This window comes from Nematolebias whitei, chromosome 3, assembly GCF_014905685.2.
Source record: "Nematolebias whitei isolate Nwh7 chromosome 3, NemWhi1, whole genome shotgun sequence".
NCBI classification, from domain to species: Eukaryota; Metazoa; Chordata; class Actinopteri; order Cyprinodontiformes; family Rivulidae; genus Nematolebias; species Nematolebias whitei.
The window spans coordinates 27,976,795-28,002,529 of record NC_056500.1 but is presented as its reverse complement, the minus strand read 5'-3'; the positions used below and the strand labels follow the sequence as shown (position 1 = coordinate 28,002,529).

The 25,735-nt window shown below is 38.4% G+C and overlaps 2 protein-coding genes across 2 annotated transcripts; both read right to left on the bottom strand.

Annotated features, from left to right (window-relative positions):
* Nucleotides 1-1,098: 1,098 nt before the first annotated feature.
* zgc:77486 (uncharacterized protein LOC405808 homolog) lies at nucleotides 1,099-7,349 on the bottom strand. The gene is made up of 6 exons (XM_037674762.1): nucleotides 7,235-7,349; nucleotides 3,802-4,000; nucleotides 3,511-3,622; nucleotides 2,945-3,072; nucleotides 1,668-1,772; nucleotides 1,099-1,296 (listed from the first exon to the last, which is right to left on the bottom strand). Exons 2-6 carry the CDS (start codon nucleotides 3,959-3,961, stop codon nucleotides 1,148-1,150), a joined length of 654 nt encoding a protein of 217 aa, XP_037530690.1. The 5' UTR covers nucleotides 3,962-4,000; nucleotides 7,235-7,349; the 3' UTR covers nucleotides 1,099-1,147.
* Nucleotides 7,350-8,384: 1,035 nt separating this feature from the next.
* plin3 (perilipin 3) lies at nucleotides 8,385-20,225 on the bottom strand. Its single transcript, XM_037674761.1, has 8 exons — nucleotides 20,106-20,225; nucleotides 14,221-14,310; nucleotides 13,833-14,028; nucleotides 12,475-12,557; nucleotides 11,989-12,220; nucleotides 10,154-10,494; nucleotides 9,610-9,828; nucleotides 8,385-8,652 (listed from the first exon to the last, which is right to left on the bottom strand). The coding sequence occupies exons 2-8, from the start codon at nucleotides 14,287-14,289 to the stop codon at nucleotides 8,518-8,520; spliced, it is 1,275 nt and encodes a 424-aa protein (XP_037530689.1). The 5' UTR covers nucleotides 14,290-14,310; nucleotides 20,106-20,225; the 3' UTR covers nucleotides 8,385-8,517.
* Nucleotides 20,226-25,735: the final 5,510 nt, after the last annotated feature.

Here is a 25,735-nt window from a genome sequence, read left to right as displayed (position 1 = left end):
GCATTTTTCTCTGCAAAGCCTGTTAAACAGTTCAAACATAAACTGAAAAACGACCAAGATGCTGAACAAAACCAAGCAGGTGTAGCACAGAAAGCTTGTGCTCTGCAGTTGACTCTGTTGTGCTTCCATAAACAAAACCTGGACATTTAACTGCACATCTTAAGTGTAACAGCTAAACTGGACTCTAATTTATGAGTGAGCTATGTATTTGTTTATTCTATGGTTATATGATTAAGATGGAATTACTTAAATATAAATGAAAAGTGCAAATCTAAACGATTTGCTGACACATGCTGCCAATCCTCCAGCACAGACCAACCAAACAATATAAAATAAATAAAATGCAATCACACAACTCAAGCTAACTAGAATATATTAATATAGATCTTCTGATGTCATACGCTCATTAAAACAAAGGAAACAAAAGATAATTCAATCACGCAGTTAGGTCAAGGTTCTCAGTCTCCCCCATCTTTTTCCTCCCCAATCAAAAAATGTTCATGCACCTAATATCCATACGAGTCGATATAAAGAGAGACATCTGGAAAATGCTGAGCCTTTGGGGTTCCATCTGTGATAACTCACAGAGTAAAAGAATAAGGATGAAAAAAAAATCTATGTAATCAGAAGTTGGCAGACTTTTTCTGTCCAAGAAAGTTTTACAATTCAAAGCCCTTAAAAAAAACTCATATGTGATCATTATTTCTAATTTAAACCCTTTTTGCATTCCTGTCATTGTCGGGTTGTTGCACATTTCATGCCAAATTAATTTAAACTCCCTACATGATTGAACAAAAAATTTAACTCCCACAATTCCTCTAAGTTGAGAAAAAATGGGGGGCAAAATAAACTGGCTTCCCTCCCCCACAGCAACACAAGTGTCCACCAGGCCTTTACTGCTTTCTCTCCGATTCTCAAACACTTTCACGCTAGCGCGCACACACTCACACAGATTCAGTCTCAGCCAATACCTAGAGAGGGAGAAGCTAGTAACGGAAATGTCCTGACTTTTGCTGCAACCACACATCCCACCCACCCCGCCCGCCTCAGTCTACCATGAACAAAAGCCATGATATCAGGTGTTTCCATCCAAGTCGCCACGCGTCAAATTCACAAAGTCAGAAAGACCTTTTATTGCACTTAGTCCTCATAACTTCTGAATTTTCTCAGCCACAACGATGGGGTTCTCCTTGCGTATGCGCGCAGCAGCTGCACTCCGATAATCATATGGACAGTCGTGTTTGTCAGAATAACGATGAATGGCACAGAATAGGTTACCGCAGCGACAGTCAAAACCTAAAGTAAGGAGAGAGAAAAATAAAACAGCTCAACCAAACAAGAAAACTTTGTGAGAACACCAACAGCTGCATATTGATTGTTGTACTGGTCTCTACAGACTGAGATTAATTGGCTGCACCTATAATAAGTGCCCCATGTAGGTACAGAATTAAATGTAAACATTTGATATTAATTTTACTCCAGTGCAAATAAAAAGAGAACAACATAATATAGTGATCTCTGCACAAAACTGTGATTGTATAGAAAAACAACATATGTGTTTGTGGTAGGGCAACGTTTCAGCAAACCAAAGCCAGGGTTTCTTCACCTATAAACCACAGGAGCTCAATGATTAGCTTGAATGTGTTGAAAATATTTTCCTTCCTCACCAGTAAGGCCCACTTTCTTCCGGCAAGAAAAGCATCGGTTTATTTTCTTGTTTTTATCGGGAGTTAGGTCACCATCGGAAGCTTGTGCTCCTTCACCTACAGGCTCTGAGGTTAGAAACAAACAACAACAAAAAGTGGAATTATTTGAAAGAACAAAAAGTATTAAATTAAAAACAAACAGGTCAAATTCCAGACGTACTCCCAAGTAAACATTAAATTATTTAAAATAAGCAGCGCAAAACTATTATTTGAAAGGGATAACACTTATGTTAGAACATTTATGGACCTTTTTCATTTTTGAAGCAGTATTTCCTGAATAAAATAAAAAGTGAAGAGAGAAGCTGAACGGTCAACAAGCTCATGAGTCCAAAATGGACCATGATCCTGATGCCACTACATGGAGCTGTGAAACTGCCACGACGCTGCTATCAGCACAGGTAAGACAGCAAGTACAGTAGTCCCTCGCTACTTCACGGTTTGTTTATCGTGGACTCGCTCTATTGCGATTTTTGAAAATAAGATTGGACATGATACACAATTGGATGATTGATGGATGACCCACACAATCGGCATGGAATTTTTATTTAAAAGAAAACATTTTAAATGGTAAATGGACTGTACTTATATAGCACCTTTCTATCTTATCCAGATACTCAAAGCACTTTACAACACAATCCGTGTCCTCATTTACCCATTCACACAGCACTCTACTAGATCTCTACAAAGCTAACTGAACAAATCATTCTAAAGAGACTAATCAGAGCTTTATCACATTCATACACTGATGGGACACACATCGGAGGCAATGAGGGGTTCAGTGTCTTGCCCAGGGACACTTTGGCATGTGACTGCTGGTGGATTTGAACCCCCAACTCTTGCATTGGAGGACGACTGCTCTAACCACTCAGCCACAGCCGCCTCAATAATTCTTTGTTTTTCAGTAATAATGAAAATTGTATTTTAAGAAGTACTCCAAAATAGAAAAAATGTTCTTCTATTTGTAATCTCTAAACAATATTAAGAGCAGAGGAGGCAGGGAGCTGAAATCATGATGTTTTGTGCTCTCTTAGAGCCTTTAGAAACATTGCTCAGAATATTGAAAGTGTGTGTGAAGGGTTTAAAACGCTATATATATATAATATAATATAATATAATACTTATTACTTGTACTATTTATACTTTGCGGCTTTTCACTTATTGCAGGTCTTCAGGGTACAGATGCCCCGCGATAAACAAGGGACTACTGTACTGTATATTATGGGACACTTGTTGCTTACCTGTGTTGCTGGACGTATCCTCCTCGTCTCCTTCCTTATCCTCAGCTCGATCGGAGTCCACTGTCCCCGAATCTTGGGAGATGCTCATAGCTGTCATCTGTTCAGTAACTGGGCTTGGAGAGCTAGGACTAAAATCATAACAAAAAAATTATTACATTGCATAACACACACACACAGACACACACAGACAGACATGCACAGACACCCTCCTAGATATACCAAACTTTAAATTAAGACTTTCCTTAAGTTTGTAAATATATATTTATCAGAGAAATGCATACATTTCTTTTTTTACAGTTCAACTACAAACTAAAACACTACAGTTTTTTTAATATTTGACAATTTGGAGACTTCGGTTGAAAGTCTCCAAATTGTCAAATATTAAAATCTATAAAAATTCACTGATAAAATACAAACTGTAGTTCATATGTAATTTTTGTTCAAATAAACATATATATTTGTGATTACAATTTTACTTTAATAATCACATTCAAGCTAATTTCTCTGATAGTAAATCTTTGGACCCTCATGGAGCTGAGTAAACGCCCCCAGCAGCCCATCAGTACCTTGTTGGTTGTTCCTCAGGTGGAGTTCCTGATACTTCTGTACTAAGCTCTGTGGTCATGACCTCTACACTCACACTGGCTGATCCTGGTGATCCCGATGGTGATGTAGCAGCTGTGAAGTAAAAGAAACCCATCCTAAAACTATAGACAAGTAAACCTGACACAAGGTGAAAAGTTAATATAAGCCACTCATTACTTTTGTTAAGTGTCAAGTTCTTGTCTTTTCCACCTTAAACAACCATATCAGAAACACCTGGTGTCTGTTAAGCTTTTTATCCTCCATCATCCCACCTTTCTCTCCTGGAGGACTGGACCTGCCTCCTCCCTGTTGTCTCTGCAGGTGTTCCTTGTAGCAGACGGAGCACATGCCATTGGTGCGGGGGTTTCCATAGAAACCACAGCCCATTGTGCAAAGCATTGGCACTTGTGTCTGATTGGTCTCCTGAGCCATGCTCTGACTGAGGGGGAAGGGGACCGGGAGAGGGTATTCCTGAAAAAAGATAATAAAATGGGTTAGCCAAAACTGTTATCAGTCCCTATATCTAAATACATTTTTTAAATTTATGTTTCCCATTTTCAGCTGAGTGAGCTTGGAGATTAGCAAATTCTGGGTTTATTTTACAACTAGTTCTGAACTAATCTATCACAACAATTCAATTCAAAAATACTTGATTAATCCCAAAGGGAAATTATTTGTTGTTGTAACTCATTATCCTCATTTCATTAAGAGATGTTATAGATACTGATGGCTGTAGGCAGGAAGGATCTCTTGTAAAGGTCCATCCCACAGTGGATCCTAAGAAACTGGCTGCAGATGCCGTCCGATCCGTCCACCCAGACTCGGGTGGCCTCTTGGTTCCCCCGGGCTGTAGGACCGCCCGAATGCCGGGCAGAACCAAGTAGGTATCGCTGCAGGCAAATTCAGAAGGCGTATCTGGGGGACCACATCTGATTGGATGAGGCGTATCCGGGAGGTCATATTTGATTGGACTATAGGAAAATGGGCGGGTCTGGCAAGCCACATCTGATTGGACGATAGAAAAATGGGCGTGTCTGGTCAGCCACATCTGATTGGACGACAGAAAAATGGGCGTGTCTGGCCAGCCACATCTGATTGGACGATAGAAAAATACGCGTGTCTGGTCGGCCACATCTGATTGGACGATAGAAATAAAGGCTGAACAATAAAAAGCTGTTTGTGTTAACCACAGACACGTTTTGTCTAAAAACAAGGCGTTATTGGCAGATTGTGTTCACCACAGGCATATTATGTCTATGGTGTTAACCGGTTCGACATTGGCGGTGTCTCAGGTTCAACATTGGCGGCGTCTCGGTTCGACATTAGCGGCGTCTCGGTTCGACATTAGCGGCGTCTCCATAACTTCTCTTTCCGCCTCTCTCAACACAGAACTTCCGGTTACATTTCAAAATAAGAGCAACATAACTGGGTAGTGGGGAGGGCTAAATGTTTTTTTTATATATCTAGCCATTACATTAAAAAACAAAATCCATTTTGGTTGTTGAAAAATGTGAAAATAGTTACAACTGATTCATAAAGAAAGAAAAATTTTAATGATACTTAAACTGGCCTTAGGACAAAGGACGTTGCCTTTAACTTCACATTGTCTTGTTCAACCTTTGAAATCAGTCACTGCAGATGAGTGATGGTCAGTTTCTGTAAGAGTTCTGCAACTGGAGCAGGTATTTCTGTTTACTGGTTAACTTCCTCAGCTGTCTCACATTTTAAGGGTCAGTCCTACTCCATGTTTCAGCTCCTTTCATAGATCAGATCTCATAGAAGAGCACTTCTAAAGAGCAAATTTAGTTTTTAGCATTTGTTTTGGGCCATTATCTCATAATAGGACTCATGATCTTTAATTGAGACCAGACTTTTTGGACAAATGGGAGCAGGTTTTGCTTCAGATGCTTCATATTTCATTGTACCCAGACCACACTCAAGGCAACCCATCAGGTGCAGCCTACAACCAAGAACAAAAGAGAATCTTCTTGTGTTTGACAGGAGATTTAACGTTGGTCCTTAGAAACCTTGAGTTTTAAAAAAGAGCTGACGTAACTTAACTAAAGAGCACAAATACAGCTAGCCAATCGGTGTTTGCTCCACACAAACGCCTATTAGCCAGAAACGCCCACTTTTGGCCTGCAGAGAACCTTCTCAGCAGAATTCCTCCCAGAGTGATGTCCACTCCTCCCAGCAGTCTGCCGAGCTCCTCGTCGCTGCGGACAGCCAACTGTAGGTGACGAGGGACGATCCTGTCCTTCCGCTGTCATGAACCGTGTTTCCTGCTAGTTCCAGGATCTCAGTGGTCAGGCACTGGAGCACAGCTGGCAGGTAGATGAGACTGCATCCACAGAACATCCTTTCAACTCATTTGAGATTTGTGGCTGTAGTTGTGATATTATTTGAGCTTTTGAGATGTTAATCAGCTGCTGTTGGTTGTAGAAAACTGCATTGTTGCCATGGTTACGCATCATAACAAATGTCCAAAACTTAAAAAGTTTCAGTAAAATCCTTCCAGCTGCACAGCATCCGATACCAGAGGAAACAATCATCTTTAAAAAATGTGCTTTAAAGTTAAAGTTTCAAAAAGCAAAATCTCAGAATGAAAGTAACAGAGCTGCTCCAACATGCAGACACCTGGAGCAGCGCAATTCTAGAGCTTTTTCCTGCAGGATCAATAAAGTTCTATCTTATCTTATATCTATATACACCGTTTTATCTTACAGTAGGAAAGGTCTGCAACATGTTTAGAATGTACCTATAAAACACCAGCTAATTCTTTTAAATAAAAAAATTAACAATTTTTCAAGTTGTGTATATATTAAAAAAAAAGAAGTTATTTTGTAACAAACTGGTGCCACTAAAAGAAAACAACTAAATAAATAAATCACGCACGACTAAGAATATGGACTAGGTGATTGATCGAGTTTGTTCAGTAACAATGCGCATGCATGGTTTGTCAATTAAAAATACTTTAACACAAGAAAGTGAAAACGCTTATTATATTCCATTGTGGTCCAATAAGTCTATGAAGTGTTCAAATTAGTATGTTCAAGAAAATTCATAAAAGCAGGGAAGGGTTTAGAAACAAAGTAGAAAAAGTCACCACAAATGCACCTAAAACGCAAGAAAACAGAGTCGTTCAAACCGATTACTGAACATCGCTTCTTCCGCTGCAAAGCAAGATGTTTTGGTCAGGAAAAAGTTACCATAAAAGGAACAAAAAGCTCAAGATGTGTCGGCACAAAGATCAAGTTCTAAACGCAAACGCCACTCTTACATCACACAACGCTTAGCAAACATAAACACGACATTGTTAAAAATCCTGATGAACAACTTTGGAACGAGTGCCGTGAAAAGAAAACAACCGTCGTCCTGAACAAACAAACATTAGCAAACAACCTCGAAATCCGCTTTATTTGTCTGACACCGCATACCAACGCAAGAAAATAATTAGGACAAGACTCGATTAGTGGCATTCCATTCAGACAAAATTCACACTACAAACAATTGCGCCCTTGTTTTACGAACACACCGACAAATCTGAGCTTTTTAAAACCGAATAGACGCTAGCGTTAGCTGATTGACGTTAGCTTGAGCTGCTAGCACAACCAGCCAACCCAAACTAGCGCTCTTCGCGGCGAGTTTAAAAACAGTAACACATCGCAAGGGTCTTCCCATAGTGATCTTACATGAAGACATTACCTGAAATTCAAGCTACCGGTAGCTGTCAATGAACTTAAACGACAGATTTGGACAAGTTGTGCCCTCAGCAGAGCGCGCGGCCTTCTCAACGCGAGCTCCCGACATTCGAAACAACGACCATGACGTCACTCTCATCGATTCAGGGTTATGGACCAACACAGACTGGTTTGAAACTGGATTATGTCATGTTTGCCAACTTTTAACATCCAGTGAGCACTTATTTCACATTTTATTGCCATTTGATTAAATTAAGACACCACTGAAACATTATGCATCGTTTTTATGCCATTATCTGATGTTGAATTTTATCATCTTCACCCAGACTGCATTATAACATCCTTTAAGCCTAAAACCATCTGCTGACTCCGACTTCTCCATTTATCAAGGCAGTTAGACATTTTGTTGAAAGAGAAACTGTTTCCAACATTTATGAAAAGATCTGGATATGGTTTGTTTGTATACGTAATATATTTAGATATTCTGTTAAAAAAACAAAATGTCATATCGCTTCTGGGAATTATGCATGATATTGTATTTTTGAAATATTTTTACTCTTTAAAACAAATATATTCACGCATTATCTAGCATCATGTTTTAACATTTGTACAGTCACCAACACCTCATTGTCTAAAGCCACTCAAACTTTATCTGCTTTTAAAAACACGTTAAACACCTCCATCATATTGTAGATTTAATTATGTTACAATGCGTTTCCTTAAAATAATTTGTATACGTTCAGTAAAAGGTAGTTAAATAAATTTAAAATGGGGGCAATAGCACAGTGAAAAAAAATACTCCAACAGAAACAAATAAGTAAATAAATAAAACAATAATCCACAGAGACACACTGTGCTGAATTTAAAGTTTATTTAACATCAGATAAGTGACAGCCCATTAATCCCTACCTTAAACCCATCAACATTCAGATACAAGATCAGGATCTAAATACTGAAACTAATGAAAAGCACTCTACATCACACTCTAAATGCTCTTATGTAATTTTACAGTTTTGGAATGATTTGAAAACTAAAGAAAAATCAGACATGGATTTATCTTTCAGAAATGTTATACTTTGTAAATACAAGTGCAAATACAGGAACTTTAAGGACACATGATCATATTTACCTGAAAAATATTTAATACTGCGTAATAAATGATGTCAATATCATCTCAGATCAAGATTTGAAGAATCAAAATACATACTGGATTACATAACAGTCATGGTGTATTTTGTAGAAAAAAGTAGTAAGGACCAAAAAATATCACAGACAAACATAACTATTCTAGTTGTTTGGGTTAATCTGCTTCATTGGCACATCATCTTTTTCAGATTTCTGAGCAACAAAAGGTCCAACCAGCCAGTTGAGTGGAGTGTTGTGTAGTAAATACTCCATGACACCATCCAGAGACTGCTGAACCTGAAACATGTACACAACATTAATCATTTCACAACATATATTTCACTGAAATTAAAATATATCATCTCACATCAGCCAACTCGTTAGCTTTTAAATAAAGATGTCTGCATTACTACTGCAAATAAAAGAGCTGATTGTATTAGGTGAGGCCAATGAAAAAAAAAAGAAATTGCATTTCCTGCAAAAATGCAGTGTGAATGCTTATTGCTGAAAAACAGCTGAACGTATCTTATAACGTGCAGAAATTAAGCTGAAATGGAAGAACAAGCCTACGTTAGCAGAAAAAAGCAGAAAGAACACATATTTGCTGAACTAGGTTTAAATAAGCAGAAACGAGCACAACAATTAGTAAATTACTGGTAGCTAAAAAAGCTGAAATTGGCTAAAAATAGCTGAAAAAAATAGCTGAAAAAGCAGAAAGCTTAAACTACTAGATGAAAGTGGAACGAGCTGAATTGTGCCTAATTAGGCTTAAGGAAGCAGAGATGAGCACAAAAATATGGAAATTATCTGAAAAAAGCAGAAATTAACAAAAAACAAAACAGCTGAACAGTAGCTAAAAATAGCAAATAGAAGTTTAAATTAGTTTAAATTAGAAGAAAGTGGAGAGAGCACAATTGTGCTCAATTAAGCTTAAAAAAGCAGAAATTAGCACAAAAAGTGGAAATTATCTGAATTTTTTTTAGAAATTACCAAAAAACCCCAGCTGAACAGTAGCTACAATAGCAGAAAGTAGCTTAAATTACCAGAAGGAAGTGCAGAGAGCACATTTTTGCTGAATTATGCTGAAAAAAGTTTGAATCAGTACAAAACAAATCTATAATAAATATAAACAGGAAAACAATAGTGTGAATGCCTAACAAGCATTCACACAGTACAACTAAATCTAAGTTGGAACTATACTGGGGTACACAGACAAAGTAAAACAACCAACATAGACGTCTTAAATCTTAGTACTTGTTTTAAATGGTGCCGGCTTCGCTCCAGAAGTTGGGGAGTGATTGTGCTGGTGTTCCCCAGAGAGGACTGCAGTTCTTCAGCAGCTTGCCGTGCACTGGTCAGCTGTTCCTGGACCGTACCGGGCAGACCCTGAGCACTTGAAACCACATTGGAGCATGCAGACTTCAGCTGGTCACTCAGACCACGCACCATGGACAGGGTCCGCCATTCCAGCTGCTGCAAACATGGAGTGGCATTCAAAAGCAAGACAAAACAAACGTTAAAACAGAGGCACCGATTGAAAAAAAACAACTCTATAGCTTAAATTAGTGCCACTAAAAGTGATTTTATTTTTATTAGATTATAGCTGATAAGAGAAATTTTAAGTTTTGTATTTAAATTAAAGAGCCAAGTCACATTTTATTCAAATGGAAGTCTTAGAAAGTTGATTAGGAAAGGCCGTCAGTGTTTGGAAACATAACATTTCTAACATTTTATTAAAAAAACAGTACAATAGATCACATTTATCCTGCATGTGTCTTGTTTCGTGTCCATTTCTGACCTCAGACTCATCTTTGGACCCATCTGGCTCTGACTCGGTCTTGCCCTCTTCTTCCTGGTTCTGCTTCCACTCGGACCAGCGCTGCAGCAGCTGTTCGGTGGCTCCTGCTATCTGGTGACTGGCCGTACCCAGACTGGCTCGGGCGCTCTCCAGCAGGTCAAAAGTGCTGGTAATCTGACCCATTGCAGCATAGGTGACATCCCTGGCTGTCCGCGCACGGAGCAGGGATTGCTCCAGAGCTCTTTCCTGTACCTTGGCAGAGAGTTTCCCCAAACGGACGAAGTAGCTGGGGCTGGCTGAAGAGGTGGCCACCTCAGAGTTGGCATGTTCAGCCACAGCAGCTGCCAAAGAACCACAGTACATTCATCTCAATCAGGTCTCAAGGTTCATCCTAAACCAACATTTTGCAGACACAGTCATCTAATCCAGTGACTGGGTATAGGTATCCATAGTTCATTCTAGAAAAGTTTCGAATACTGTTTGCTCTCATGTAACTTCATAATATTGATAAGCTTACGGTGTTTCACTATCAGGACATTCACAGCATTTGGGTGCCTAGATTTTGGTAAAATATGTTCGATTCCATCGGAGCAAAAACCAAAACATCCATCCATTTCTTTTACCCGCCGTTTTCTTTTCGGGTTGTGGGGAAGCTAGTGGCCATCTTCAGTGACCATTGAGGAGGATGAGACAGTGTGCACCCAGGACAGGTCGCAATTTCATCACAGGGCCAAAACAAAACAATTCTTATAATTATTTAACGATTTATAGAACAGTTGGAGAGATTTGTATTCTTTTCTCTTGAGCATGTTCATATTTAGCCTTATTTACTCTTGACACTTTACACATTTTTTGCAAGGCTGTGTTAGTAGGACACTGGATTGTAGTTTAAGGAAAAACAGCATGACCAATTAACACTAGAGCCCACTTCACACTTCATGATAATTAGCTGCTCACATAAAAATGATCTTTTTGTGCGTCAAGAATCATTACCAGCTCACGCCCTCTAAAGTTTTGATGTTCACAGGAGCTTTTCATTCCTAGTTTCACGCACTCAGGCTAATGGAAAAATCAAAGATGTACTTAATTTAGCTTCACTTAACACAGGTTTTCAAGGGTATTCACTTTTTTCTTGTGTATATTGTTAATTTTCTATGGAGCTTTCCTAATGCTGCTTTTGATTATTCATCAGATTTTTTTTATTATTCATGAAAGGTAATACTCTACTCGTGAAATTGGATATAATATTATAGATGCTACATTTGTCTATGACTTTCAGGTTTAAGTGATATTACACAAGTGTTGCAACTTCTGTGACAGTAAACCTAAACACAAAGCTGTGAATAGTTTTTCTTGGACTTTTCTTTTTACCATGATGACAACATAATTTAGTATATGTGACAAGCATATTGCATTGGTTGGTTGGTGTATTCTGAAATTGTTATATATAGCTGCTCATGAATTTTTTTACAGTCTATAATCAGACACCGTCCCTTTGGGCTTCATTGCTATTCTGGAGTATGACAGGTTTTCACAATAACATGACATCACTGTAGCAGGTGTCAAAGCTGTGACTGTTGGAAACTGCAGGGGCTATTCAAGCCAAGTAAACAGACGGCAAGTTCATTTGAATGTCCTCTCTTTCTCTCTATGAATATCACAAACATTCAGGTCTTCAGCCTGCAGCTCAGCAGAGCTCCGTTTGTTCCATCACAACCATTCTTCGTGATTTTTCACTTTAAACTTTCAGAACACCCCTCTCTGCCTCTCGGGAGTAAACAGTTCTGTTGTTTAATGGGCGAACAAGGATTTCCTGATTTGGTACGTGTACTGACCTAACTCCCTCTCAGAGAGCGGCAAGTTCTGGTCAACCCAGTCCTCAGATCGGCTGAGGGCCAGACCCATCCCACTGCTGACCATCTGGCCCATCCTGGTGCTCATGACAGTGTGGATACCTCCGCTGACTGCTGCCCGGGTCATCTCAACACCACCCATCACAGCCCCCATCACTGCATCTTTGGCTCCTGCCACCGACTGGTACACCATACCCACAGTGTCTGACACCACCTGAGGGTAAGAACAAGAAAATGAGTGCTGATGGTGTTTTTCTGTGCGACTCTTATTCCATCATTAGCTTGTGGCAACAAGATTAATAACTAAAACTACATTTGAGGGGTATAATGAAAGTAAATAATTTGATTTATAAATTTTACTGTAACATGCAGCGAAAATGTAAAGAAAGGATCACAAAAAAAAAAATCAAGTCAAAAGTTGCATTTTTCCCTCTTTAGTACACTGTAGAAACATGCATCAGGTGTGACCTTATCTGCTGGTTGGTGAAGAATCGGGAGCTTTTCTTCCATCTTATCCAGTCCTTTCAAGGCATACTCATTCACTGTGGCCACTGAAAAAATTTAAATCCAAAAACACACTTAAAATATAGTACGATTCACTGTTCACAAAACAAGATTCACAAACGAACGTGTAACTGAACATAGTATAGTAGTCCCTCGCGATTAGACTTTGGCGGACTCGCTCTTTCACTGTTTTTCAAAGTAAAATAGTACACAAGAAAAAAATATTGTACATGACACATTGTCAACTTTATTAGTCAAGTGATTGGGACAGTATGGGATACAGTAAAAAGTAAAAAAAAAAAAAAAAAAAAAAAAAAAAAAACAGACAGGTGCCGCTATTTTTTTTATGTCTATATTCTGATTTACCTCATTTTGTATTTTGCTTTGTGTGTTACCTGTTGTTTTGGCTGTACAGCACTTTGGTTGGCCTTCTTGCTGTTTTAAGTGCTTTATAAATAAAGTGGTATGGTATGGTATGGTATTGTGTAGTTCTCCCTCAATAAGCTGCACTATCGCCACTCAAAAGGACTACATTTCCCAGAAGCCAACAGTGCTTCCAGCCGTTGCCTTCTGCTGAAATGGAGGGAAAGTTTTGTTCTGATCCGAAAAAAGTTTTGTCCTTATTCATAGTGGCTTCGGTGCCCAGCGGATGCAGAGAGCTGAATGAAACCCACTGGGGACTGGACCAGAACCGGACCTCCAGACTCGTCATCGATGAATCAGAGTGCCGCCCGCCAACCTTCCGAGCGGGGAGGCATTGCCCGGAGGTCTGGCATTCCCTCCAGAGCCCACCGGAACTTTTTTCATCCAAATTTGGACTCGATCTCGACCACCATCTGGTCCCGTGCTGGCCATCTGAATATCCGGAACGTAACCTCCACAATAAACGAGGGACTACTGTACTTAACACAAACTATTCTTATTTTGCATTTGCAACTCAGTTTCAAATATGGGTGCCCACATGTTTTATGTTATGTTTTCATTTTTACTTTATGAGTGTACACATGTTTTATGTAATGTTTTCATGTTTACTTTATTTTACTTTATTACTATTCGCACCTTTATGTCGAAGCAAATTCCTAGTTTGTGAACCTCGTTCATTGACATGGCAATAAACTGATTCTGATAAACTTTTGGTAAATGAACAAAACTTATTCCATTATTATTTGTTTCTAACCTTGAGGTAACGACTTTATGCTCATTTCACACCTTTATTTTGCAACTGGCTTGCAATTGACTTTAATAGAATGTTTCAGAGTTGGACATTCATGTACTGCAATTGCACACATATTACATCACATTTAGCCGAGAAAATAACCTACGCTGTGGTTCAATCATGTCCAGAATGGGCTTGGACCCCGTGCTGGCAGCAGCTCCTAGGGTTCGGACCCCACTCTCGGCTACATCCATCACTCCCTTCAGCAAAGGCACATGGTCTTTGGTGCTGCTGTACGCACTGGAAACCGCCTCGCAAGCTGAACTGACCAATGGGAAGTGGCTCACTCGCGAAACAACAGTCTAGGACAAGAATGCAATCATTATAACAACTTAAAATGCAAAACACAAGCATGTCTGCATTACATATTGCTTTTTTAATAATCTGTATTTTTAGATGCATCAGTCACACTGAATTTGATCAAAATTGAGAATTGTCAAACGTGTCAAATGACATTATAATATGCATTAGATGTGGGTGTCAGGCTTCTTCACCTGCTGCTCTCCATTAGCCTCTTCTGTTGCTGCAGCTCCAGTCTCATTAGTCTTCCCACTGTCTGCCATTGTGAGTGCTGGAATCAGTCTCTAACATGAAACACAGTCAGTCAGAAACCAAGAATCACCTCTTTGCCTTGGGTGCATGATGAAACACAGCTTCCTCCTTCAAAGTCTTTGTTAAAATGTACTTTATCTTGCAGGAATAGCTGGCCTGTCAAATGGTTTAACGCTCACAGGAAGGAAACTCGGCCATATTAAATTCATTTGTCAACACTGTGATGCAAGGAGGATGAAATTCATCTGGAAGAATAAAGCAGTGCTACCATGCAAAGTCTAAATGAGACAAGTGGATATTTGGAATTTGGTGCTTTTCTTGTTGACTTTGCACAGATCCACACTTGTATTTTAAAAACTATAGTACAGTACATCAATAAAACAGCCCAAAATCTAGAAAAAGCCCAAAACATAAGAGGCTGGCAAATCAGGGTAAAGAAAAAGACCGAGTTAAATATCTTATACGCACAGACCGTCAGAACGATAAACTAACATAAGCAGGGTTTTTTAATCCGTTTGACAACTTACTTAATCATTCTTTTGGTAACTTTCAAATTATAACCAATTGTATTAAATGACTGAAGTATTTTCATGTTTTATGAGAATGTTAGACACAAAATGAGGCCAGGTCCATTTTTTCAGCACAGCTCCTTACCTTTGTCATGAATCATCATAGTTTCTTATCTTCATAATAAAAAGCTTAGTACCATGACAAACAAAATGAAAGATGAAAAAAAAAATCTTGCAAACTGATTAGTCTGTAGAAGATGGTTTGAATTCAAATAGGTTAGAGTCTGAGTAAACCCATGAATAATGGTAGTACCAGCAAACACACAGAGAGTTATTGCTGAGGATCGATTGTTCACACGCTCTTGTGAAGTTATGCAGATAAAATGCACCTCTGATATTATTCATCTACATAATACTGCTAAATAATGATGTGTTCTGGCTCCAACTAAAAGGGATTCCATTTAACTTCCAAGCCTCCTATAAGTAAAGAACAATTTTGCCAGATTCTTGCATCTGAACTGTGAACTTGCTACAGTTATAGTCATGTCAGATTAGACTGTTGGTTGTAAGTTATGTTTATTTTACTTAGTAAGGGCAACTAGTCCATTAAGTAAAGTGTTTATTATTCAAAACATTAGTAATTTAATCCTATTTTGTTTATATTTACTGTAATGACAAAATTAATTTGACAGTATATTTTACAGCAGTAACCACTGTAGTAGTAGTAGTAGTAGTAGTAGTAGTAGTAGTAGTAGTGTGCACTTTGGGCTCCAACTAAATCCACTATGCCATTGTCACCAGTTTATTTTTTATTGTTGACTAAATATTATAGGGATTTAAGAATACAAACATGACAGTTCTTAAGCCCCTTCAACACTAACCTTTCAATCTGGGCCAAAGACACCTTTTTCCTGCATCACTTTCATGTGTGAAATTAGGGTTGGACAATAATTTGATATCGATATATGTCACGATATACTTTTATTAAATAACGGTGATATGAGTTTTAAGCACATTTTCAATATTTCAATATGATTACAGCGTTTCTTTTTCTGTTCGGGTTGAAGCGGCCACTTCCGTTTCAACCCTGACTGAAAAAGCCGCGACACAACTACGTAAGTGCGTGGTGACGTAGATGTTACGCAGAGCTCGAGTCCAGAAGGAGTCGGCAGCGGTAACAGGCTAGGCTAATCTCCAACCCGCATTAAGTTTTTGCTTCAAAATGAGTGCCCATGACCGTCATTAGAGATGCAACAATCCAATACCAATATCTGTATCGTACAGATATCGAAAAACTTCTGGATCGGGTATCGTGACAATGTGACCGATCCATGACTGGGCAGATCTATTCACTCTAATTCTATGCTTTGTGTTCCGAGTGACGTCACGCGCTAGTGTACTGACTGAACAAATTAAAGTTGTGTTGTTTTTACACGTTTGACCAAGCTTGTGAAGCTCTTGGTGTGTGTGCTGTTGTGATGCAGAGTTTTCAATAAATTTGTAATTCAGTACAATCGTGTCTGCGTTTAACAAAACAAATGTTTTAAGTTAATTCAGCACCGAGTTTGTAATCTCAAACATCCAGGTAGACAACAAAAATGGCTAAATCATGTCATCTGATTTAGCCATTTTTGTTAATTCAGCACTGTTTTTCTGTATCGGATCGGTATCGGGCGATATCAAACTGTATATATCGGATCGGAAGTGGGGAAAAAAAAAAAAAAAGTGGATCGATGCATCCCTAGTCATAATGTGACTGAACAAGCTTTCACAAGCAAAGAGAAAGCGGATGACATCACTGATAAAAGAGGAAAGACTAATTTGGCGTTGTGGAAGTGGTTCAGCTCTCTAAGATCAGATCAACGGCAGGTTTCAATGTGCTGCAACATGTGCTGGAGAGTCGTTCCAACTAGTGGTGGGAACACAACTAACTTGTTCCACTCGATAGAATATGCTGAGAACCAGAAGATGAAGCACACGTGTCCCAACGTTTAAAAGGTGAACATTAATTTATTTGTACAGTTTGTACAATTTTTCTGACACTTTCATATTGTTTATATCGATATCGGAATTGCATCGTTATCGACCGAAATTAAGAATTATATCGTGATAAAAGTTTTGGCCATATCGTCCAGCCTTATGTGAAATGACTGAGGTAAAACAGGAAGGCTGCTGCTGACTCAGCATTGTTACACCACTTAGTTGGAAAAGTTGGTAGTTACAGAGCCAAGTTGCTAGTATCAAGTTGGTGTGCAAGTTTTTTTTCTTCCCCATTTTCATGTTTTTAATCTTCAGCCAAAGATTAAGAGCATGTTAGGAATTTTATGCCTCCAAAACCTATGTTGTCACTTTCACCACTTTATTGTCTGTCCAGACAGGTCTCACTTGTAAATGAGTCTTCGAGGCTCAATGTGATTTATCTGTTTAAATAAAGGTTGAATTAATGAATGAATGGTGAGTAGGTGTGAAACGGGGGGACCAGCAGCACATGCAGAATTTTGTTCTAACCTATGGCACAAGTCCCACCATGTTTAATGTGTGAAAGAATGCACAGATGCAAGAGTTGATCACCCTGACCGGTTCATGCTTGAATGATCAATGAGGCATGAAAAAGAGGATCGTTTTTACAGCCATATGGCAGAACCACTGCGTGGAAGGGATTTCAAGCTTAGAGTCGTTCAAGAAATTAAATGTGAGGAACTTTGGTTTCACCATGCTGTTAAGGTGAACAGAAATACTGGTGATATTGTGCAACGATCCCCTAGAGGTCACGATGTAACAAAAGTGACGAATCTATGCAGCTTTTTAAAAATGTATTTCAAAGACTCTTTGAAATTTAGTACTTCAATTATGAGATATTGTTTTCTAGAACGTAAACACTTGAGCTTTACAAACGTAATCTCTTGACCACAATCTCAATCTGGGTGTATCTATTGCAATAAAACCTGTCCACTTGTGATTGCAAGATGTTGTGGCTCATTATTGACTGTGATGTCAGCTCAGCAGTCCTATCTGCTGAGTAAATGCAAGCAGAAAGAGTGACGACAGTTCTGTAGCCCTGCAGGGAACTTCCCAGTTTATCTTTTCTTTAGTAAGTCCCTAGAGCAGTTTGATCATCTTTAGCCTAAAGTCCAACAATGCAGAAAATCCCTCCTGCTGATTCATTCTAGTGGTCTCTTATCTTACTTTTCTGCCTCGTATCCTTTTTAAAAACACAATGAAGGAATTTAAGTTAAAAAAAACCATTTCCCTCTGGTGCTCACAACATGTGGATGGCATCTGTTTTTGTACCAACAGATGGCACATGGAGACATAAATGGATTCCTTCTGTCTTTACCGAGACAATGTTAACAAGTGTTTGGCATGCTACAACACAGAAGCTCCAGAAGGACATGAGCTCTCTGATATGGGGAAATGACCCCCAGTAACATGAAGCGAGCTGGAACCAGACTGAAATATGTTTTGCTACATCAAGTTACATCAACCTGACAAGAGAAACCGTTTGTAAAGACAAACTGTGCTGCAACAAGCTTCAACAGTGGTTGACACCCTTTTAGAAATGTGGTTTAATCATTTAACATCACAAATGTCACAATAAAGAAATGCTAACGCACTTTAATATTACTTTCCCTGATGCTTTTATGAAACTTGTCATTTCAGACTTTCTCTGGGCTCTGTGTGAGAGAAGATTACAATTCGTTGCAAAAGACTGGTTGAGCAACCCGTTTCTTTCCCCAAGTCTCAGTTGGCGACAACTTCACGGGCTTTATTACAAATCAAAGTCTGACTCTATCTAAGCTGAGGACAAGTGCAAGATAAACCTGCAATAATTTTGTGGCACACGTCCAGATAAATAAAAAAGGCAGTTATGCAACACACACTTTTAGTAATTCAGAAATAATCATCTCACTGACAACTGAATCCCGTAAAGCACTCATGAAAATCCCTTCAAGCCTCCTCATAAAAAACCCTCACATCCTCACAATGTTGAACTAGAAAACAGTTTGTCAAAAGGAAAAGCATACAACACACCCTGTAAAACCTAAACCCAGTGTGACCTCTGATACAGCAAGGCTTAGGGTATCTTGTGAAAACCATTGACACTTACCATATAGTCTCTTGCTAAAATAAACGAGACAGAAAAAGAGACAAATCACAGCTGTTTTAAGGGTTAAACTAACTACTGCCATTGCTTAATAGACCTAAAAATGAAATAATAATCAAGAGGGCAAAGGTTAGTCTTTAAAAAGTAATTTCATGTTGCTGAGTTCATTCATACTCATCTGCTCACACAGATTCATGTTCGTGCTGCTGTTCGGTGTATTGTTATGCTATTTTATGATAATAGTACTTAGTGCATTTTTATTAACATTTTTCTTAGTTCATATCTTAGATCTTATTACCGTTTTTCTTTTACATTTTAATACTTTTGTGGGATGTAACTGGGACCCCATTACACAATTTTGTTCCACCACATGTACCACATGTGGTGCGAATGACAAAGAACCTTGAAAAACTGCAAGTGTCTTATATATTTATTTATTTATTTTTAATCAAGAAAGTGTCCATTATCCAGAACATTTATGAATCGGACTTAAGGAGTCACCTCCAGAGGATCAGAGAGGCATCCAACAGTGGTCATAGGAATATTAGAAATTATATAAGTGATATGAGGAGGAATAAAATCTCTCATCCTCTACGACAGGGGTACTTGAAGGTCCACAAATACACTTTTCAAACAGTCAAAAGGTCCAATCATTATAAACTGGTCAAGCCACAAGCAAGAATCTGACATGAGATCTTGTAGTTTATAAGATGACAATGGGACAATGACAAGAGTCTCAGTGGGACCAGCCTGTATAAATAAAGTTGAATGAAAAATCAGTTATAGTTAATTATTACCCAAAGATTGAAATGGAGTAAACAACAAAATTATATTGTCCAAACTTCCTTTTAGGCAACTTGTTAACATAGAAATCCTGATAGAAACAAGCTACAATGAATGTGTCATCGTTCACTTTGAGGTTGGTGAACTTTAGCCCAGATGAGGAAAGAAAACATTACTTTCACAAACAATAGCCGACTTTTAACCATATATTTATAATTCATTATTATCATTCAGGTGATGCCGTTTTCAGCATTACCGAGTAAAACAGAGTTAGTTGCCTTTTTCCAATTTCAAGAAGCAGCAACGCCCAGTTTTGTTTGACCAATTATTGATTATTGAGCATGCATCAGGACTTAAAGCTAATATTTTTAAGCAAGCTTAGCATCAATTGAACAGCAAACACAACAGAGGAGTTAAGTTAGACACTAACCTCACTGTGAGCCTGTTGGTTCTCTGTCCTGTCGGGATTCTTGGTGTGAAAATTGTTAATGAACTGCTGCTGCTTTCAGATTAGCTTTCCAGAGTCGAGCAACAAGTCAGGGCAAAGGGGCGGGGTCTTATCAACTTTCAACCAATTCACAAACCGGAAGTGACGCCACCGCTCCCATACTGCGACTTCCTGTGATTTAGAAACTAATAGCATTAGAGATAAAATAAGGGTTTCTGTCATCAACTTTGATTAAATATTCACTATAAAAAGATACATTAGCAGCTGAAAGATTCAGAACTCAACAAGGACAGACCACACTATGCACCTTTTAATGTTAATATAAAAAAAAACCTAGTTCAAGTCTGAAAATAGTTTATGTGAAAATAAAGTTTATGTGAAAAATTACAAATTGACCCACAAAGATACCATTACAGTTTCAAAACATTTTATTTTCTCTTTACCTTTTTTTTTCTTACAGAAGATAAAGCTTCTCATAAAAATATGTCATTTAAGGAGCAAGACATGGTTTTGAATCGTTGCAGAAAAAAAAGCATGAAAGAAACTCGATAATCATAAAAAAAAAAATGATTTGCAATGAATTATAATATGAGGATATAACTTGTTTCAAAGCTGAGTAACAAAGACTAATTTTATAATTTTGTCAAACAAACAAAAACACATGAAACACGTAAATCAATAAAATACTAAGTTAGCTGTTATTTGTTTGTTAGAGTTAAGTTGAGCCTATTAAAATGATATTAAAATTAAGATTTTTTGAGGATCAAACTTCAGATTGTCTATTTTAATATGTTGAATGGTAGATATAGAGGCTGTGGAGAAAGTTGTCCAAACATAATATTTTTCAAATCACACACACGCACCCACACATATTATTTAGCGTTCATTAGCATTTGTTTAGTGTATATCTCAGATCCTTATATACTTTTTCTTTTTATACTTTGTGTTATTTCTATTTTTGGTAACTGGGACCCTGTGTACACAATTTCATTCCACCTCATGTACCACATGTGATGCGAATGACAATAAAGAACCTTGAACTTAAATTTGAACTTGAACACATGTACGCACGCACACACACATACACATATGCACATGATCACAAATCATCTTTATACAACTTGATAAACATATGAACTTTGTAAGAATCAGTGAAGTTTTATTTAGTTCTTCACACTTGATTCTCACTGCTGGTGCTGATGATGTCACAAGTTGTAATAAAATGGTGAAGAACTCTTTGGAAGTACTCCTATATGTACAATGGACCTTTTCAGGAACAATTTTAAACCAGTAATCATATATAATTGACATCATGACTTATGGCATGGTGGCACTGTTGGTAGAGCTGCTGCCTTTCAGTGAGAAGGTTGCCAGATCAAATCCCGGTAGAAGGCCTTTCTGGGTGGAGTTTGCATGTTCTCATCGTGCATATGTGGGTTTTCTTCAGGTAGGCTACTCCGGTTTCCTCCCACAGACCAAAAACATGCATGTTAGACTGATTGGTAACTCTAAATTGTCCCTAGGTGGGAGTGAGTGTGAATGGTTGTTTGTCTTGTTTGTCTCTATGTGTCCCTGTGATGGACATGAGACCTGTCCAAGATGTCTCCCATCGCTCATGACTGCTGGATATGGGCTCCAGTGACCCTTCCCGACCCAAAAAGGAAGAAGCGGGTAAAGATAATGGATGGATGGATATGGATGGATATATGAACATGTTAAATAACACGTTTTAACTTTTTTGAAACGTTCTTATTTATTCCTTGGCCTTTTTCACAGCCTGAAACTTGCTTCTGATTAGTTTATTTTATGTATTTTATGTATTTATTTTTTTCATTGAATGATTTTATTGTTTTAACTTTTCTTATTTTTTGTTATATGCATTTAAATGTGCTTTGATTTCACATGTACAGCACATTAGTGTGACTATGATTGTTTCAAAGTGCTTTATAAATAATGTCGTTAATACTGTACAGACATATCAAGAAAGAAAACAGAAAGATAGTTTCTAAAGACAAAACCCATTGAATGTGCCCTTGGTTCTTCAGTGTCATTTAATGTAGCCGTCCCGTTCCTGAACAAAATAAGAAATAGGAGGTCTTTCCTCCTACAAGGGAACAGCAGTTACAGCTACCAGTTTGTTCAAGTTCATGACACTGAAACAGAAAACCTGAGGGTGTGGAGAAGTCGACAGATCACATTAACTTAGAGAAAATAGCTACATCATGTTTACAAGGGAGGGTATTGGGAAAAGGCCACGTTTCTTGAACCCTACTGGACAAAATTTATGTTTACTGGAAACTTAAACAGACCAATTCTTTATCTTTGATAGGAGAACATAACTACACCAGGCTGGGAACATTTCCATTACGAAAGAGGGACAAGATAAGAAGTACACTTCATCAAGAGAGTGCCTTTGAAATCTTCAAATGGACCTTTGCCAGCTCAACAAAGAGAAAAAAGAACACGAACAACAATAAAAAAAATAAAAAAAATGATATGTGACCTGAGTGTCCAAGAAATATTTCAAAGAAGGAAAGGAAAATCTGATTTAGCCTGAGGATATAACACTCAAACACAACATGAAGCTCAGTGAGGCAAGCAAGCTGCACCAAGACCTTGCAATGGAGAATTTCAGGTCAAGGCACAGCAGCCAAACCGAATCTAAACTTTAATAGAGTTTTCTGTGTGGACAGTAATGTAATGAGTGAACAAAGCCATCAAGGTTTAACTGGAAAGACTGCCTCTAAACAAATGTGGCACCAACACCTGCACACAGTGCAATCCCATTATCCCTTTCTTGGTTTTTACCACACATTGATTCATGTGACTGTCTGTCTCACGTGATAACCGAGTTGCTAAATGACCCACATGTGACCCTAACAAACTGCATTATGAAGCAAAGGACACCTCTGAACCCAAAGACCATCACATCACTCCCTTGGAAAAAAGACTAGAACTCCCTACAAGTCAGATCTGAGCAAGCCTCTTGTATGAAATGTGAACTCTCCAGTTGCTTTTAGTGTGTACTCTTAGAACATGCATGCTATTGGTATACGGTATATTAATATTTAAATACTTCTCCATGTGGGCAGAAGACATAGTCACAGTTCCTCTATTGAACCCTTAGAGGGCAGTCTTTACCCAACAAGTGAACTTGATCTATTTTCTTTTGCAGATGCTTTTCAACTCTGGAGCATAGAGCTTATCTTGCAAAAACATAATAAATATGTAAATATATTCTTAGAAAACAAGGCTAGGAACTGACAATGAGGACAGACAATTACAGTTCTCAAATTAATTTAATTAAATTCTTTGCACAGATAGGATTTTTACTTTGCCTTTCCACTTATTCACACAAAATGTTAACATTGTCAGACTGCAGTGACTCTAACTCTGTATTGTACATGAAGCCTATCAACTCAGCCTTTTCATTAAGAGAGGATTTGTCATTCTTTTGTCCCATTGTATTTCTGTAAATGCTTTCATTTCAATTCAATACAAAGATGATTACATTTATTGTAAAGACTGTTAAAACTTTGTTTTTCAGCTTCATTACCCGAGTATAAAAAAGTCATAAGATCAAACAAAGGAGCCTGAAACTTTTTCTCTACATATGTGCTCCTCCTTGAATCATCACTTTATCGTGGTGGAAGAGTTTGTGTGCCTGAATGATCGTAGGAGCTATGCTGTCGGGGGCAATTGTAATTGCCCCTAGTAGGGTCTCCCAAGGCAGATTGGGCCTGGGTGACTGACAGGCCAGACAAAGAGCAATTCCAAAGACTCAAATGGACAAAAAAACAAGGAGATCAGTGTCCCTTGCCCAGACATGGGCTACTGGGGCCCCACCTTGGAGCCAGGCCTGAGGGAGGGTTAATCAGCAAGTGCATGGTGACCGGGTCTCTACCCATGGGGCCCGGTCGGGCTCAGCCCGAATGAGCAACATGGGTTGCCTTCATGTGGGACCAACACCTACAGGAAGGGGCCATACAAGTCAGGTGCATGACTCCACGGGCAGTTGAAATGAGTTTCCTCTGAAGGGTAGCTAAACTCTCCCTTAGAGATAGAAGTTCAGTTCTGAGAGACTCGGAGTAGAACCGCTGCTCCTCCACATCCAGAGGAGTCAGATGAGGCTGTTCAGGCATCTGGTAAAGTCGCCCCCTAGGTGTTGCTTCGGGCATGTCTGACTGGGAGGAGACCCTGGGGAAGACCCAGGACACGCTGGAGAGACTACGTCTCTCGGTTGGCCTCGGAATCCTCCCAGAAAAGCTGGAAGTGGTGGGTGTGGAAAGGGATGTCCGAGCCTCCCTGCTCAAGCTGCTGCTCGCATGATCTGACTTCGGAACAAGTGGAAGATAATGCATGGATGGATGGATATGTGAAATAAACAAATATTTCAGGTTTTTCATATGTGCATTTAATCAAAACAAAAGTGAAACTACAAACATCAGTGCCTTCACACTTTCCTGTCAGCAGCATGTCGCCTGAAGGCTCTCATCTGTTTTACACTGAACTTTGCTTCTGATCACTTGAACGAGGTTCTGTTTATTAAGTAATACATGATTTGGTGCATAAACAAAAACATTCACCCAACATCCTCTGTAAAAACCTTTTTTATTGTTGTTATTCTGAAGATATATTAGTAAATGTGATCAGTTTTTTATTCATGTAAGAAATGTTTATTAATTGGTTCACAATACACTTTGCTCCATCTTGCCTAGAATGAACTGAAATGCCTTTCTACAAAATACCAAATGTTAAAATATGACATATGCAAGTGTATGCAGATATTATTTTTATACTGAAAGCACCAACAAACACATAAATACTCTCCTTTTAACAACAAGCAAACATCACAACAAACCAAGCTTACCATTTCCAAAGGAATAACTTTTTATGAAGCTTAAATGCTAAGTGTGTTTTGGGGTCTTTGAAGAACTTTACATTAATAATTAATTCATTCAACAAAACATCCATCATCTTTAAAAATGCTGTTTAAAAGGATGTGGTCCACAATCAAAGAAATGCAGTAATTCTCTAATGAAATCCATTCCTTCTGGTTCATGTTTACTATATGAATCTGCAAAGGTTAAGGTGTACTGGAGAAAAGATCAAACATTTCTATGACCCTACATTTGTTTTGAATTCACTTTCACCCTCTGCTCTTTATCGTCAGTGGCCTCGAAACCATAAAAAATATTCTCCATCCAATAACTGCCAACCAGTTTGCATTACACAGCTTATGGGAATCTTATTTCCAACATCCTGCTACAAATTTCCGGCGGCTTGCAACTTAAGGTATCAGTAACATACAAGAGAGTGACAAATCATCTGCAGACTGAAAGATGATACAGACTTCTGCACTTACTGCATTTTGAACAATGGCTTATCAATAAGGCAGAACCAAGGTCAGGATAATACAGTGCTGTTTGTGGGAACAGCTTGCTGCTAAATTAATAGAACATGAGTTATATTCACATGAATCTACCACAAATAAAAGTGTGTGTGTCTGTGTGTGTGCGTGTGTATCTATCAAAACAGGTCTTCCTTGTAAATGAGTCTTCAAGGATCAATGTGATTTATATGTATAAATACAGGTTCTATCTATCTATCTA